This window comes from Podarcis erhardii, assembly GCF_964252035.2.
Source record: "Podarcis erhardii genome assembly, chromosome: 5".
Taxonomy (NCBI): Eukaryota; Metazoa; Chordata; class Lepidosauria; order Squamata; family Lacertidae; genus Podarcis; species Podarcis erhardii.
In genome coordinates this window covers 80,015,835-80,030,832 of record NC_138509.1, presented here as the reverse complement: position 1 = coordinate 80,030,832, position 14,998 = coordinate 80,015,835, and the positions used below count along the sequence as shown (strand labels likewise).

The following is a 14,998-nucleotide window of genomic DNA, read 5'->3' as shown; positions in this document are numbered from 1 at the left end:
CACTGCTTCAGACTGTAGGAGGCTGGGTGATTAAAAATAAATAAATTAATATTTCCAGGCCTAGCATGAGCCCAAGGCATTACCAGTCAGCTGCCAGGGCCTCAGGACCCAACTGTTGCCCAGGGCCCGCTGTTGCCCAGCCCAGCCCAGCCCAAGCCCCCTCTCCACTCCAGCACCAGGCACAAGCCTGGGAGCCACTTTTCAGATTTCCTACGATGTCTCTGATGTAGCATTTGGTCAGATCCCTCTTGGAAGGCAGGTGGAAGGAACTGTGCTCATCAGCCTGTCACTGAAGCCACTGATTTCGGAACAGGCCCATCCTCTCACCCCTTTAGCCCCCCACATGAAAAGCTCCCTGCAGCTGTGTTTATTAAAAAGTACTCTTCCCATCCATTTGCTGCTGCCTTTCCTGTTCCACCACTACTCTCCTCACCCCTCAGTCACCTTCCACAGAATCCCCATTGTCCTTCCCTCCAAGTTTACCAGGCAGAAGCAGCAGTGGGGGTCCCTCCTCTCCCCCTTTACATCTAGCACATGGCTGGTAAGGCTCCAGGCAGCCACCATTTTATTTTCCTAAGACTGCTTCTGGGCCTACCAGTTGCCCCAGGCCTAGAATTGAAACATTTTTTTAAAAAATTGCAGGAGCGAGGTGCCACTTTTAGGGATGGTTGGACTAACATAAAATGGCACCTTCCGTGCAACTACCAAAGCAGGAAATGCCTAATTAAAAATCTCAGAGAGCCTTTTGCTGAATCGGGTTTGCTTCTGAGTAAATATTGTGGAAGGATATTTATTGGCTATGCTAGGGAGACAGGAATTGATGGAAAATATAGCACTGTATTAAGCGCTAATTCCACCTGCTAATTGCAGAAAAGCATCGCCTCAGCCGTAGAAGCAGCTCCATGGAGAATTCTTTCATGAAACATGCACTTAGGATAATATGACATGGCTTCTTTGCCTCCATCATGACTAATTAAATCCACTTACTCCAGCCTAGCGGGTCCAAAGATCAGACTGATAAAAGGTTCTTATATTTCTGTCTAGTTAGAAGCTAGTGTCTTCCTGCATGCCCTAGAATAAAATATCCATCCTAATATGAAATACCTTGCAATATTTTCTGCCTCCTCCAGACATGCCTTGTTTTTCCCCTCTCATTCACTGGATCCATTAACCACGATTCCAGCTTCTTTTAGCTTCGGTCTTCAGCTAAAAGCAGAAAGGAATTAAAAGGAAACAATTCCCGTTTCATTCCGGCCTGAGATGGCACACACTTGTTAGTGAAATCTAGCTGCACCGCTTGGCAGAGCACTTCAAAGATACGATAGTTACAGAGGGAGCCTTTTTTATTTTTAAAATGTGCCTTTACTAAAAGGAACATTCCAGAATAAAACCATGCTCCTTGTAATATGCTATTCTGCTGTCAAACAGTTTGTGCCACAAACCGTACCAAATTTGAAAGTGCCTTAGCTTAGTGAATAATATAACTGGCCACATGAAGAAGAAAACATTGTGATAAAGCTAGTTCTGGCTGATAGGATTCTTCATGTTTAATAGAATCTAGGTTTGATGGGGGCATCTCAGTAGGACACATATAGTTGATACAGAGCAGTGGAGGTGTTGAAAATAAACACACACACACAAATTTATTTGCTTGTAAGATGAACTTTTGAAACTATTGCTTCTGCTGCTTCCTGACACTCATTTAGCAAAAACTTCCAACAATTTTGCTGTTATTATACAACTTATGGCTGTTCAGCTCATCGCTGAGCCACCATCAACATCTTCAGGTCATTTGGCTTCCGCTCAGTGTGATGTTTTTAAAATTTTGCGGTAGTTTCCTTTGCCCCACAAGCAGTTTGTTTATTCCTCAGGCAAATATTCTGCTACCTCTCTTCATTCTGCAGTGCTTGGCTATTTGCACATCTAACCTCGAAGTCAGAGTGAGAAATACTGGTCCTTTACGAATACTATTTGTTTGAACAGAGCAATTCCACCACAGTACAATCATGCGAAGTAGGACAAAACCAGAGGTTGCGAGGTGGGGGAAAATATTGCATGTTTTTATTAACTTTTTAACAATGGAGGCACGCAGCGTGAAAAATACCACTTCAGGATAGTGTAGGTGTGAAATACTTTAATCAATTTACTATATCCTCTACACCCGTTGTAGAGAGGCCTCATTCTCATCAACGTGCTATATCTGTGTCTGCATTGTACCACTTCAGACTGAATACATATCCTGTACACACACAAATGTTTTAGCCCAGTCTTCTCCTTGCCACACTAGTTTTCTACATGCAGGAACAAGGCTAGGCTTGACACCCCTGACATCTACTTTGCTGTAGGGAAACATTCCCACCCTGCTCTTCAGTTTATCCTTTACGTGAAGCCCCATCTGCAGGCAGAAGCCCATACACAAGATTGCTACTTTAGTCGGAACCAGACCTAAGTCACCAGCATTTACTAAGCAAAATGCCGATTCATGATTTCAGTATAAAACATAAACATGTGTGAGATTAAAAACCACTGCTTAGCTTAATTTGATGTTGCTTGTATATAAAACAACAACACTCAGCGCTAGAAACATGCTAATTGCCCGACAGTAAAATCTGGTATTTTCCCCTGTGGGCCACACTGAGGTGGCCTAATGACCTATGCCACTGTTTTTTTCCTGACTCTTCTCAATAAAAGAGAGAGAGAGAGAGAGAGAGAGAGAGTGTGCAGCCCTTGACTCATCACAGCTCACTCATCTGTCTTTTTAGAACTGCTGTGATTCTCTTCCTGGATTCATCTAGAGATGTTTTTCTGCTTGGGGACTGCAGCGCAGGAAGAGCAGGCAAGCTTGCGTTCATGCTGCTTTTGTACCTATTAGAGAGCGGTGCTTTAGTGGCTCTTGAAATCCCACAGTGTCCCGAGAATGTTATTCCTTTCCCACAGTTTGGGCTCCTCTGCCCGTGATGGCTGACCAGTGCAGCGGAGGTTAGGCTGCCCTGACTGAGAGAACACTGTGACAATTGGAAGTTTCCACCGAGTTTCTTTAGCTCCACGACTTGTTCTTTGGCTTGAGCCAAGGCTTCGGTGAGCTCATACCGTTCCTCACACTCCCTGCGCACTGTGTCCTGGAGAAGAGCATTCTGCGAGCATAAAGAAACACATATTTCATAAGGCATTTGTCAGGGAAGACAAAAAGGAAAGGTATAAATATTGTGTGCTTTCTTCTTAAAACGTAGAGGACTCAAGGAACAGAGTGAACAAGCGACTACGCATTATGGGCTGAAACGCTTGAAAACAGATAAGCAACGTATTCATGTCAGTAAAAGTATTGGCTGCCGCATTCTTCTGCCTTGGGTGTGGTGACAGAACATCTGTGCCTAGGATGCAGAGAGGTACTTTAGAGTTCAGATGCGCTCAGGGCTCTCTAAAACTGTCTTTCCTTTGAACAGTGCGGAGTGCCATGATTCATCACAAACTGCTTTTGAAACTCACCTCAGCTTCAAAAGAGGTTTGCTTTTTTGGAAATGCTTGCTCCACTTGGTTCTTTGGCTAGACACAAAACTGTCCCTGGATATAGCTTGATTAAAATACTATATACCACTGTTCATTTGTTTAAAATACCAAATATACAAAAAAAACCCCACATAGTCAAAAGGTAACTTAGGCAAGAAGAACCTGCTGCACAAATATAAGATTGGGGGGGGGGCAACCTGGCTTTCCAGTAGTACATGTGGAAAGGATCTAGGGGTCTTAGTAGACCACAAACATAACAGGAGTCAACATTGATGCAGCAGCAAAAAAGTTAATGCTATTCTAACCGATAGTGTCCCAATCAAGGGAACAACAACAATTTTATTTATATGCCACCCATCTGAATGGGTTGCCTCAGCCCCTCTGAGTGGCTCCCAACAAAATATGTAAAACTCAATAAAACATCAAACTTTAAAAGCTTCTCTATACAGGGCTGCCTTCAGATGTCTTCTAAAAATCAAATAGTTGTTTATTTCCTTGACATCTCATGGGAGGGCGTTCCACAAGGTGGACGCCACTACCAAGAAGGCCCTCTGCCTGGTTCCCTGTACCTCCAGAAGGCCCTCAGAGCTAGACATCAGTGTCCGGGGTGAACGGTGGGGTTGGAGGTGGTCCTTCAGGTATACAGGACTGAGGCTGTTTAGGGCTTTAAAGGTTAATACCAACACTTTTAATTGTGCTCAAAAATGTACTGGAAACAAATGCACCAGTGTTATATGGTCCTTGGCAGTAATCCTTTGTATGCGAGTTGTGATATTGTTGAATGTGAGTAGTTTATGTTTGAGTGGCTGGTCGATAAGACAAAATGTATGAGGCAGTGAAAGGTTCTGGTGGCTGTGCGGACTGCTGAGTGAGATTGGCAAATTGCATGAAAGTGTGCTATATTGCTTGAATAATCTTCATTATGCTGCCTTATTAATGCTCTCTGGTTTTATCTGTATGGATATTCTTTGTACATTTGTTCCTTTATGTAAATTATTTGACATGGTTTTTATTGTACAGTGATACCTTGGTTTAAGAACAGCTTAGTTTATGAGCAAACCCAGAAGTAGGTGTTTCGGTTTGTGAACTTTGCCTTGGAATAAGGACACATTCCGCTTCCTGTTGAGTGTGTTCCATTTGTAAATTGAGTCCCCCGCTGCTATGGGAAAGCACGCCTTGGTTTAAGAATGCTTTGGTTTAAGAATGGACTTCCGGAACGGATTAAGTTTGTAAACCAAGGTACCATTGTACTTATTATGTGTGTGTATATGTGTCTCATTCATACACTCTCTCTCTCTAAATGGTCTGTAAATTAAATAAACAAAAAATAAACAAGATGAATTATGTCTACATCATTCATAATTTTATAAATCTGCCTTGGGTTGTCCATTTTATTTTCAACCACTTTTCTCAACAGAATTGTGGTTAAGGTTAAATGAGAAAAGGATGATAATGGTAGAGGAAAACATCCACAATGATACTAGATCTTCAAGCTGCATTTAATAAATGGAGCAAAACCCTTTTTCCTGAGTCATAGTGGGTAACCCAGCATTAAGAATTATACTGTGCAAGCCACATTGAACTGAATGTCAGTTGGATGCCTTTTCCAGCAACTGTATAGAACTTAGATTTGCTGACAACAGAACTGCAAAGGCCGTATATTCCCCCCCCCCCCCCCCAAGGAAGCTCACATGGTTCAGAAATGTCTTTGGCGATGTCTATGTGCCTCAAGCCCTTGGAAGGAGTGAGTTGGAATTTTTTTAACACACACATCTACCTTCACCTTCATTGCAGCAAGACCACTCATCTTTAAATGGATCCGAGGGTGTGGCTTCTGTCTGATGCCTGGATGTGGGCTAGGACTACAGCTGTCAACTTTCAGATTTGAAAATAAGGGATCAGCAGCCTTGAAAACAAGGGACCAGCAGCCTCACCTGTCCCGGGGACAGTCTACGGGATATCTAACAATCCGGGATAGCAGCGGGAAGTAGTGGGAAACAGCGCTGGAATAAAGGAATCCCCCCCCAAAGGGAAGGTTGACAGCTATGGCTAGGACCATGCCACGAACCCAATGGGGACCCCTCGGGGTGGCCCTATTTTATGTAAGTTATAGGGCTCCTCTTATTGGTGATTTACTCTTAGTTGGACTCCCTGCAGACAGGTGGGAGTCGAAATACAGCCTGGCTTCACCCAATGCCTAAGCCAAATCACTCACATCTGTAACCAATAAAATTGTGGCCTATTTGTACCTATAAGCCAAAATACTTGTGTACATGTGTTTATTATCTGCTAAGTAACTGTGGGTCATGGGGCCTTGGCATGCAATAACCATTGAGCATTAAGGGCTGGAAAAGCGTTAGATGGTTTTGCATTTTATAAAGAATTAAAAGCAAAAAAACCCCAATAGAGTCAAGGACATTGTGAAGGATCTGATTCTAAATTATGAGCTCAGTCTGATTTCATTAGTAGTCCTATTTCAATCTGAATCTGAATAATGAGGTCTTATTTTAGTATGAATCCAAAATAAGACCTTGTTGAGAGAGACAAAATCACATCAAGCAATTTTTAAAATATTTAAAAGCAAAGGTGGTTCTAAAATATTTAAAGGTGATATATTCACTCTTTCATCAATACCCCAAAATTTACCAGCTCCCACCCTGCAAGCAAGATCAAGAAAGTTTGAGGCAAGAAATAAAACTGAACAGCCTCTGGTTGCAAATGTCTATTTGAATGGCTCAACTTTTCCACCTTTCAGTGGGAGACAGGGGGGCATATGGTACAGTCTCAGAAATAAACATATTTATTTTAGTGGCAAAGTTTTATGATGAGCTAAAAAGCTACCCAAACTCACATGGGTCAGTACCATATGGCCTAGTTGTATCGGTTTATGTTTGCTCTCAATTCGATATTGTGTTTAGCAAAATTTTGGGTTTGCTTTATTAAAAAGAGATATGAATCAAGGACTTTCTCTCTTATTGACTGCATAACATCATTAGGGTGGTCTACACCATTAACAGTTGTACAGAAGAGGAAATTTCAGCAGGTGTAGCTTGCACCTGTCTACCTTCGTTCTAATGCCACACAAAGGGAAATATCTGGATTGTGGAGATTTAGCAAAACATGCCATCATTTTACCCAAACAAAAGGATAAAACCTAACCCTCATGCTTCTATCTCTTTCCCCTAGGACTAGGATAGTGAACCTGTGGCCCTCCAGTTGTTGTTGGACTACAACTCCCATCCTGGCTGGCCATCAGCTGGGGCTGATGGGAGTTGGTGTCCAACAACATCTGTAGGGCCACAGGTTCCCCATACCTGATTTTTGTTTTTATCCATTGATCAGTACTGTGGCAGAGGATCTCACTACGGTCCCTATCTGAATTGCTGCTTTGCATCCATGCTGGCTATGCATGTTTTAGAAAAGGGCTTATTCACATGAGGGCTAAAGACATTAATATTGTCTTGTTTGGCCCTTAGGTTGCCTTATCTGCAGTACCCTTTCCAAAATATGGCATGAATTTGTAGAAAGGGATGTAATCACCAGGAGATGGCCTATGTCCCTGAATAGGCTTATCTTGCCTGATCTCAGATGGCTGCCATTTTGTGAACTCTTTTTGATTTTGGTGTTTGGCTTCTCAAACGTTTTATACTCTCAGGAATCTGAGCTATTTAAATCATTTTTATTTTTTTAGAAACCTCCCAGTTCTTAGCCTCTTTTTGGCTGTATTAGGGTTTTGATTTTTTCACTGTTTAATTATTTTATTATAAGCTACCTTGGGCATTTTTAAAAACCCAAAACTGGGGTACAAATTACTTTTAATAAGTAATCCAATCAGTTGTCACAAGGAAAATTAGCACGTCCCATTTGGATTGATAATTTTTGACATATGGCTCATAATTCCCACCCACAGCTGAGTCTTTGGAGTTTATTGTATTTTGGAATATTCTATTTTGGAATGTCTTGTTCTGCCCTATGTACTACTATTCCTGCTATATTTTGCAAGATTCAAGGTCACTACCACAGTCTGACTGAACTTGACAGCTACATTTCACAGGGCACTTTTATTGTGTCTGGGGCACTTTGTCTGCAGCTAGCAGAGAACTCCCTGGAGACTTCAAAAGGATATGTGCTCTTTGTTGGAAGAGAAGCGGGAGCGGGGAGAAATGTGGACACAGCTTCTGTTGAGGGTCACGCGCAGAGTGAGACAACCTTGGTCAATCTGCAGCATGACACTGCTACCACAAAGGATGTCTTCACCCTGGGGCCAGACGATACTCATTCAGGAATGATGTTGCCATGGATTTTACTGCATCATTGTTGCTGTTTCTATAAGCTGATAAAATTCCATGAATATGTCCCAATAGAAAGGTTTCCTTAGATCTTTCCTCATACTCTGGGGCTTGGATCAATTCCCCATATTCCTGGTTGTATCCTGCAAACCAGACATGCTCGAGGGATGAGTTCACACACAATGGCTCATCACTTGATGGCAGCAACACTCAAATGTGTGAAAGTCATTGCAGCTCAAATGCTACACAAAGATGTACCTCTTCCCAAAAATTTGTTACATCTGACATGACACTTATCAGTGGAGCCAGTTCTATTCAGACAACTATGGGTGCTTTCAAGTGCCGAGCAATGATACCTTTTTGCATGTTGCTCTGAACATCTGAAAGTCAGCAGCATTGTGCAGTGTCCCTGCTCTAGACATCCCTGTGCCTGACTGTTTGCAAAGAACTTGGTTGGCATCCATCTGTCTTGGGAGATAATGAAGGAGTGCGCCTTTGTGGGTGAAAACAAACTGTTGGGAAGTTACAGTGTCTGCTGTGGCTGTAGAGACCAATATGGGAGAGACATGTTTTGTTGCAGCTAGGGCAGATGAAGACATCTGGTTGGGCTGCTACAGATGCACCATGGTATTTCTTCTCTCTGCACTCCTCCCAGCAAATAACTTATGCATGTACTATGGTATACTTGTAGGGCTTTCTGGGAAAGCGGGTTTCTTAAGTATTGGAGGACGCGGGGAGAACCCTACTACACTGATGCAGACAGTCAAATGAGCATGTAGAATTTGGGAGCCAGGTCAGTATGTGCAACCCCACTCCCCTCTTCCACATGTTCAACATAATGGGCTTAACAATCCTAATGCAACAAACCACTGTTTGTTCAACCAGGAACAAGCTCTGTGTTCCCTCCATCTCTTCCATTGTGTCTTAACTGAATACTTCCTTATTTCTTAGCACAGATTCTCATGATGTCCAAACCGGGAAACTGTGTTTTGAAAGATCCCTACATACCAGGACATCAAAACACAAGTTGATCTTGGTTAGATATTCTAGTTTTTGGCTCTGATGTCCTGGACGAACACGTACACATTAAGCAACCAGGAAGGTACACAAGAGAGGAGGAAAAGGTTGGGGAAGAAAGACTGTGCAGGTTCATGGCTTGCTCCCTAGTTTGTTGGACTAGGATGGCTAGGTCTCAACCAAGACAAGGCACGAAAAGGACTTAAGAGATGAGACATTCAATTGTGAACCCTGGTTGAATTCATACCTCCTCTTGAACCTGACTCATTTTCTGAATCAACTGCGTTTGCTCTTGAGTCAGTTTTTCCAGCTCATAAGTTTTCTTCTTTATTTCTTCTCTCATGTCTTCTGTCACTGAATGATGGGCGCTCTGTTCCTCCTGCAGCTGGAGCTCAAGCACGGCAACTTGTTTTTTTAAACTTAGCCATTCCTCCTCTCTCTCTCGGTGCTTCTCTGTAAGCTTGATCTGGGCTTCACAGAGTTTCTTTTCAAGGGTGCCCACTTCCATCTTCAGGTTATTCGTGGCACTGGATATCAATGCAGGTATCTGAAAGACAAATAATGGCATTCCTTGGTTTGCAAGGCGTGATGGCAAGGCACCCCTTTGGTTAAACACATTTTCAATAGGGTTAAGTGAGGTTTCAAAAGATGGAGAAAGATGTGAAATCATCACTTCATAAATCAGCAGTGCTAACAATAGTTCAGATAAAATGTGTAGCCTTTTTTTCTTTAAAAAGGGGTGGGTTTTTTCCAGTTTATTGTGGACTTGATGCTTACACATTTTACACCGTGGACCCACACAATATTGTCTTCCTTAAAATGCCATTAAGTATTATTTTCCCATTTAATCAGGATTTATCTTTTCAGGGGGGGGGGAATGGATGTTGAAAGGAAAAGCAGAATGGCATATCTGGTTTAAAGTGGGGGCATGGGACAGCATCTTGATGAGGATAATTTTTTGTGGAAAATGCAAAAAATATGCATTATTATTATTATTATTATTGCCTCACCTTTTTCCTAATGGGATTCAAGATAAAGATAAAAACAATAATTGCAAAAAACATAGAAAATAATAATAATTAAAAACAATTAAACCATGACAGAATTAAAACTATATACATATATAATATCTGTTTAAATCCAAGTCCACGATAAACAGCTGTGTGGGCATGCCTGTTCTTTATACAAGTGTATTACTGCAATAGGACAAGAGAGAGAGCAAACTGCACTAGATCAAGGACAGATCACAAATGAATGAACAAGGAATATTTATTATGTTATATGTTTTATTCATTAATTTACTTTGTTTTCCAATAAACGAATAAAATAAACGGCGAAGAACTAAAAAGATCCATAAATAATGTAGTTGAAAAGTTTTAAGTATCCAGAAGTCAGCATTGAGATAGAAAGTTTTACTCATGGAAAGCCTTGCAAAACAAGCAAGAAAGCAAGCAAACAAACAAACAAGCCTTTGTGACTCTGTGTGAGGTGGGGATGTTAGCTACTGGATTTACTCAGGGAGGCAGTTCCATAATGGAGCCTGTCCAATGAAAAGGCCCTGTTCCAAGTGACTGCCAGTCTGATCTCAACAAATGACAAGGCCTCCAAAGGAGATCCTGTTTCTCAAATTCAGAAATTCTGAGGTGATCCTTGCCAAGTGAGCTGCAGCGCTGCACCAAGGCATGGCGAGGGCTGTGAGAGAAGTTAGTGGCTGTTCCCCTCTACAGAAGTGGCTGCCAATGGCTTCTCAGCTTCCGGTTTTACTTGGGGTTGCTGTATTTCAAAAAATGAAAATTCAGACACAAAAGTTGTTGAAGGTTGGGGTTTTTTTGGCAAAGTTGCTATATACGCTCAGGTTTCCCCGGACGTTTTTACCGATTTCTGCAAATTCCGCCTGGATGCTATTTCTGACGGGCGAATCCTGGCTATGACCGGGAAATTCTGGACATATGGCGGCCCTAATCCTATCTTCTTCCCAGCCAGCTTCTCTTTCATTGAAGAGGAAATGTCCATTTTTGAGGGTGGTGGGTGTAGAAGTAAGAAACTCCTAGCCACCTTGCATACAAAAGGTAAGACACACCTCTTCCTCACAAAAATGTGAAGAATTTGCTTTCCTCCACCTCCAGCCAACTGGATTAGGGAGAGAGTTCATTCCCTCTCCAAAACTTACAAAAATCACTGGGAAGATACTTGGGTCCAGCGCTATTGGAGATGGAACCTGGAACTTTCTGCATATTCTCCTCTATTGAGCTTTGATCACTCCCCCCCCCCCATGGTCTTTATGCATTTTCAAAACTGGAGAAGCCAGAGCAATTTTTTTTCTTTTAAATAAAGAATCGGGTTAGGAATTTTTGGCTTCTACCAAAATGTAACACTGCATTGGTACGTGGGTGGCGCTGTGGGTAAAACCTCAGCGCCTAGGACTTGCTGATCGTATGGTTGGTGGTTTGAATCCCCGCAGCGGGGTGAGCTCCCGTCGTTTGGTCCCAGCTCCTGCCCACCTAGCAGTTCGAAAGCACCCTTAAGTGCAAGTAGATAAATAGGTACCGCTTTATAGCGGGAAGGTAAACGGCGTTTCCGTGTGCTGTGCTGGTGCAGGCTCGCCAGAGCAGCTTCGTCACGCTGGCCACGTGACCCGGAAGTGTCTTCGGACAGCGCTGGCCCCCGGCCTCTTAAGCGAGATGGGCGCGCAACCCCAGAGTCGGTCACGACTGGCCCGTACGGGCAGGGGTACCTTTACCTTTACCTTTAACACTGCATTAGCTTGATTGCACATTCTTTTATCATTTGATAATCAGAATTTACTTCAAGCACATAGAGACATGAGAATTGCCGTGTTTACATGATGAGTTTTCCTGGGAAGTCACTTCGGACTCTTTGAAGAATCAGCCTCAAGGGGCAGAGCTCAAGAAGTAAAATGAATGGAAAGAGTGTTCCTGACTCATTTCTTTTCTGAAGTTGGGTAAATGTGTTTAACAGCAGAACTGCTGCCTCTGATTGATGGATTTCACAGTCACACAGAAGAACATTGTGATCTGTAAAAGTCCGAAGGGAGTCGCAAAAGGGTGTGCCTGAGACTCCCAGGGATTCCTCAAATTTTGTAGACAGGATTACAACTCAGAAATGACAATCTGGGCGTCTTGACTGTATAAACAAGTCCAGTTTGAGCAACATGCTGTAACTAAAACACTCTTTTGTTGCTTGCCCATGTCAACAATAACTATTGATTCTGGGATTGTTTATTGATGTCAGCTCTAAATCTTCAAAACCTAGACTGTGACTCTGTCTGTGTCTAACACCCTGACTGTGTCTAACCGCCCCATGGTATCATTTGATCTACATGATGAAATTAAGTGAATTCCCCCCTGCCGGTGCATTTGTCAAAATCCCCAAACAGTTTATTTTTAGTTGCTAAAACCTTAAGGTGTAGCTGGTCATCGTGATCTTTCTGATATTTTGCAATCAATTCCTGATGCTTTTGTTTCTCAATTTCTAGTTCCATTCTGGCTTCCTCTTTGAGGCTGAGAATCTCCTCTTTGTGACGAGCTTGTTCCTTTGCTCTATCAGCTTTGATCTAGAAAGCGAAAAACCTGGGTGTCAGTAAGTATCTGTTCAACTCGTATCTTGTTTTACAATGAACGTACAGGCACCCAATTCAGAAAAAGGCGGTGTTAAAAAATTATGTTCATCAAGATGAACAGCCTTTATGTATCTATTTATATCTATACATTTTCATTAGTATGAAATATACAAAGCATGCAAAACCATAATATATATATAATGCTAATCACAGAGAAATATAAAAGCTATCAGCAATATTGTATGAATACACACAGATATAGATAGCTGTTGTTGCCATCTGAAGTGCCTGATGCACCACTGGTCTCTAAGCTTCACACAGCCAGCTAATCATATGCATGTTTACTTGGAAACAAGTACCTCCCTGCTTGATGATGCTCAGTTCCAGTTAGTGTACATAGGACTGCAGTCTAAGCTCCATTCCAATTGTTTTCAATAGAACTTAAGTGCATGCCAACATATTGTTTTGATGATCTGAATATGGGTTGTATTGCTACGAGTGAATCATTAACACAGTGATTTTGCCTAAAGAGTTGCCTAAATGGGTTCAGGGATTTGTTCCCCGATGACTCTCACCTCCAAAATGCAACACCCCTCAGAGCTAGAAGGCAATGCAAAGAAACAGCTTGAAGCCAGTCTGAAGAACGAATTTGGGGAGAGGGAATGGTGGGACATTTGTCTGTGGAAGGTGAAGTACGGGCTCTTTCTGGAAATCTTAAAAACTGTTAAACACGTCTCTTTGCTTCCATTTGCATAGGTGAAAATAGTCTCCACTATTCTTTCCCCCTCTCTCCCAACAGAACCTAAGCTCTGTAACGGAACCTCAGGAATTTCTCATTGCTCAAGGAAGTGAGAGCACACCCAGAACTTTTGCTTGCTCTGAAAAGCATTATTTCGATTGTATCTCAAAGGCAAATTAGCAGAATGACTGGAGCCCCCACAAAAGGATGTTCTCGTTATTGCAGCTTTCTAATCAGAGATTCACACCTTGGCGCACTCTCAAGCTCTCATTATGAGAATTTCATGAACATTTACGAGAAATGTCAACATTTTTTGGCACAGAAAAGCAGTGGGGGAGCTCCAGCCTTTCAACCTGGCAGCTGTACGGATTTGGCCCACAAGGCAGTTTGGTGCAAGCCATACCCACGTTCCCCACACTTGATATAATGTCAAATGTGGAGCAAGTTGAAGACACGGGTGAAAAGGAACATGGCGGCAAAGGACTATCAGGAGTCTTTAAATGCACCTTCAATAGTTCCTTGGCAGGCAGGGCTTATACTTGATGCCTTTTTAATGTGCCCTTGCCCTCTGCTATGCTCATTTTGCTGGGCTGATGCCCAACCTAGAAAGAACCCCAACCCCAGTCAAATTGAGTACTGCTGGACATCTCTTTGGGGAAAGAGGGGAGCACAGCCTCAGCTCCCAGATCGGGCTTTTTAACCCTGTGAAATGTGTGTGCAGCACCCATTCTGTGTATACTTCTGCTTACAAATCAGGATAATTGTGTTTTTCCTATCAGGACATCACCTCTGTGCTGGTAAAGAAGTGGACCTCATCACTGCTGAAGTGCAGCACAAGTGTTTATTATATGTTGCATGTGCAGGTCAGGGAAGTGGCTGAAGTACACTTAAAACATTACCAACAAGGGGCTGAAATGAAAGTTGACTGGCAGTATTGACACATCACTGGAAACTACTCTCAGGATGAAAATGTTTCCCATTTAGCAAACACCTGAAATCAGGGGAACTAATAACCATAATAATGAGGATTCTGAAAGACATTTCTCAATTATCTTGTTCAAGTTGCATAGCAACAATTGATTTCTTCTACTTGCAGAGCATTTTTATAACTCCGTGCATTAAATGCCAAAACACCACTTGAAGCAACTTAATTTTAAAAGAGATTTTTTCCCATTTAACAAAACATGTGGATTGATTTTTTAAAAAAAATAAAGGGAACACATTATGCCTATGTAATGGCACAATGACCCAAGAAAAATACAGCAACATCTCTTTGGTCTGATGAGAGCATTTTCAGAACACTTGACATTCAGCACATTTTAATACTGGTTAGCAAATCTAAGTGCTGTCTCTTATTTCTGTTAGTTCTTTATCCATTTTAAATGTCAAGCTGCACAACAAATTCTGATGGTGCAAACAGAGTGACCTCATGCTAAAATTATATCCTATATGTGAGAAATTAAGTTGTTTAGGACAGCTTGATATATTTATTAATAAAAGCCTAAAATGATGATGAATGTGTATAATCTGTGCCTACTGGGATAAAAGATGTGAACATTAAGAGCCTGGCATTGAAAGCTTGGGGTTTAATGACCAATCATGAGTAAAGAACATAAGTAGACTTTTGAGGAAGTTGTTTGAAACAAAAGATTGCAGATCCCTCAGCCCAGACACCTGAATAGAAGACAGAGAACAGCTGTCTAATATGGAACTTATTCACATAATCAAGTCTGTAGATGAGCCATTATATGTTTGTTATAATCATGAAAACGAGGCACCACAGAAAGAACCTGCAAAAAACCCCGATGGCATTCAGTGGAGTAAGTTCACACATTCAACTGCAAGTAACCAAGTGATGCATGTGTG

The 14,998-nt window shown here is 42.0% G+C and overlaps 1 protein-coding gene across 10 annotated transcripts in view; it reads right to left on the bottom strand.

Moving 5' to 3' along the window:
• Nucleotides 1-2,031: 2,031 nt before the first annotated feature.
• The window catches only part of LEKR1 (leucine, glutamate and lysine rich 1), a 70,286-nt gene continuing 57,319 nt past the window's right edge, over nucleotides 2,032-14,998 (bottom strand). For all 10 annotated transcript variants that reach the window (XM_081862437.1, XM_081862440.1, XM_081862439.1 and 7 more), the window contains 3 exons: nucleotides 12,232-12,387; nucleotides 9,061-9,360; nucleotides 2,032-3,134 (listed from right to left, as the gene is read on the bottom strand). In XM_081862437.1, coding sequence (XP_081718563.1) covers nucleotides 2,736-3,134; nucleotides 9,061-9,360; nucleotides 12,232-12,387 — 855 coding nt within the window. In that variant the 3' untranslated portion in view covers nucleotides 2,032-2,735. The remainder of the gene's footprint in view (nucleotides 3,135-9,060; nucleotides 9,361-12,231; nucleotides 12,388-14,998) is intronic.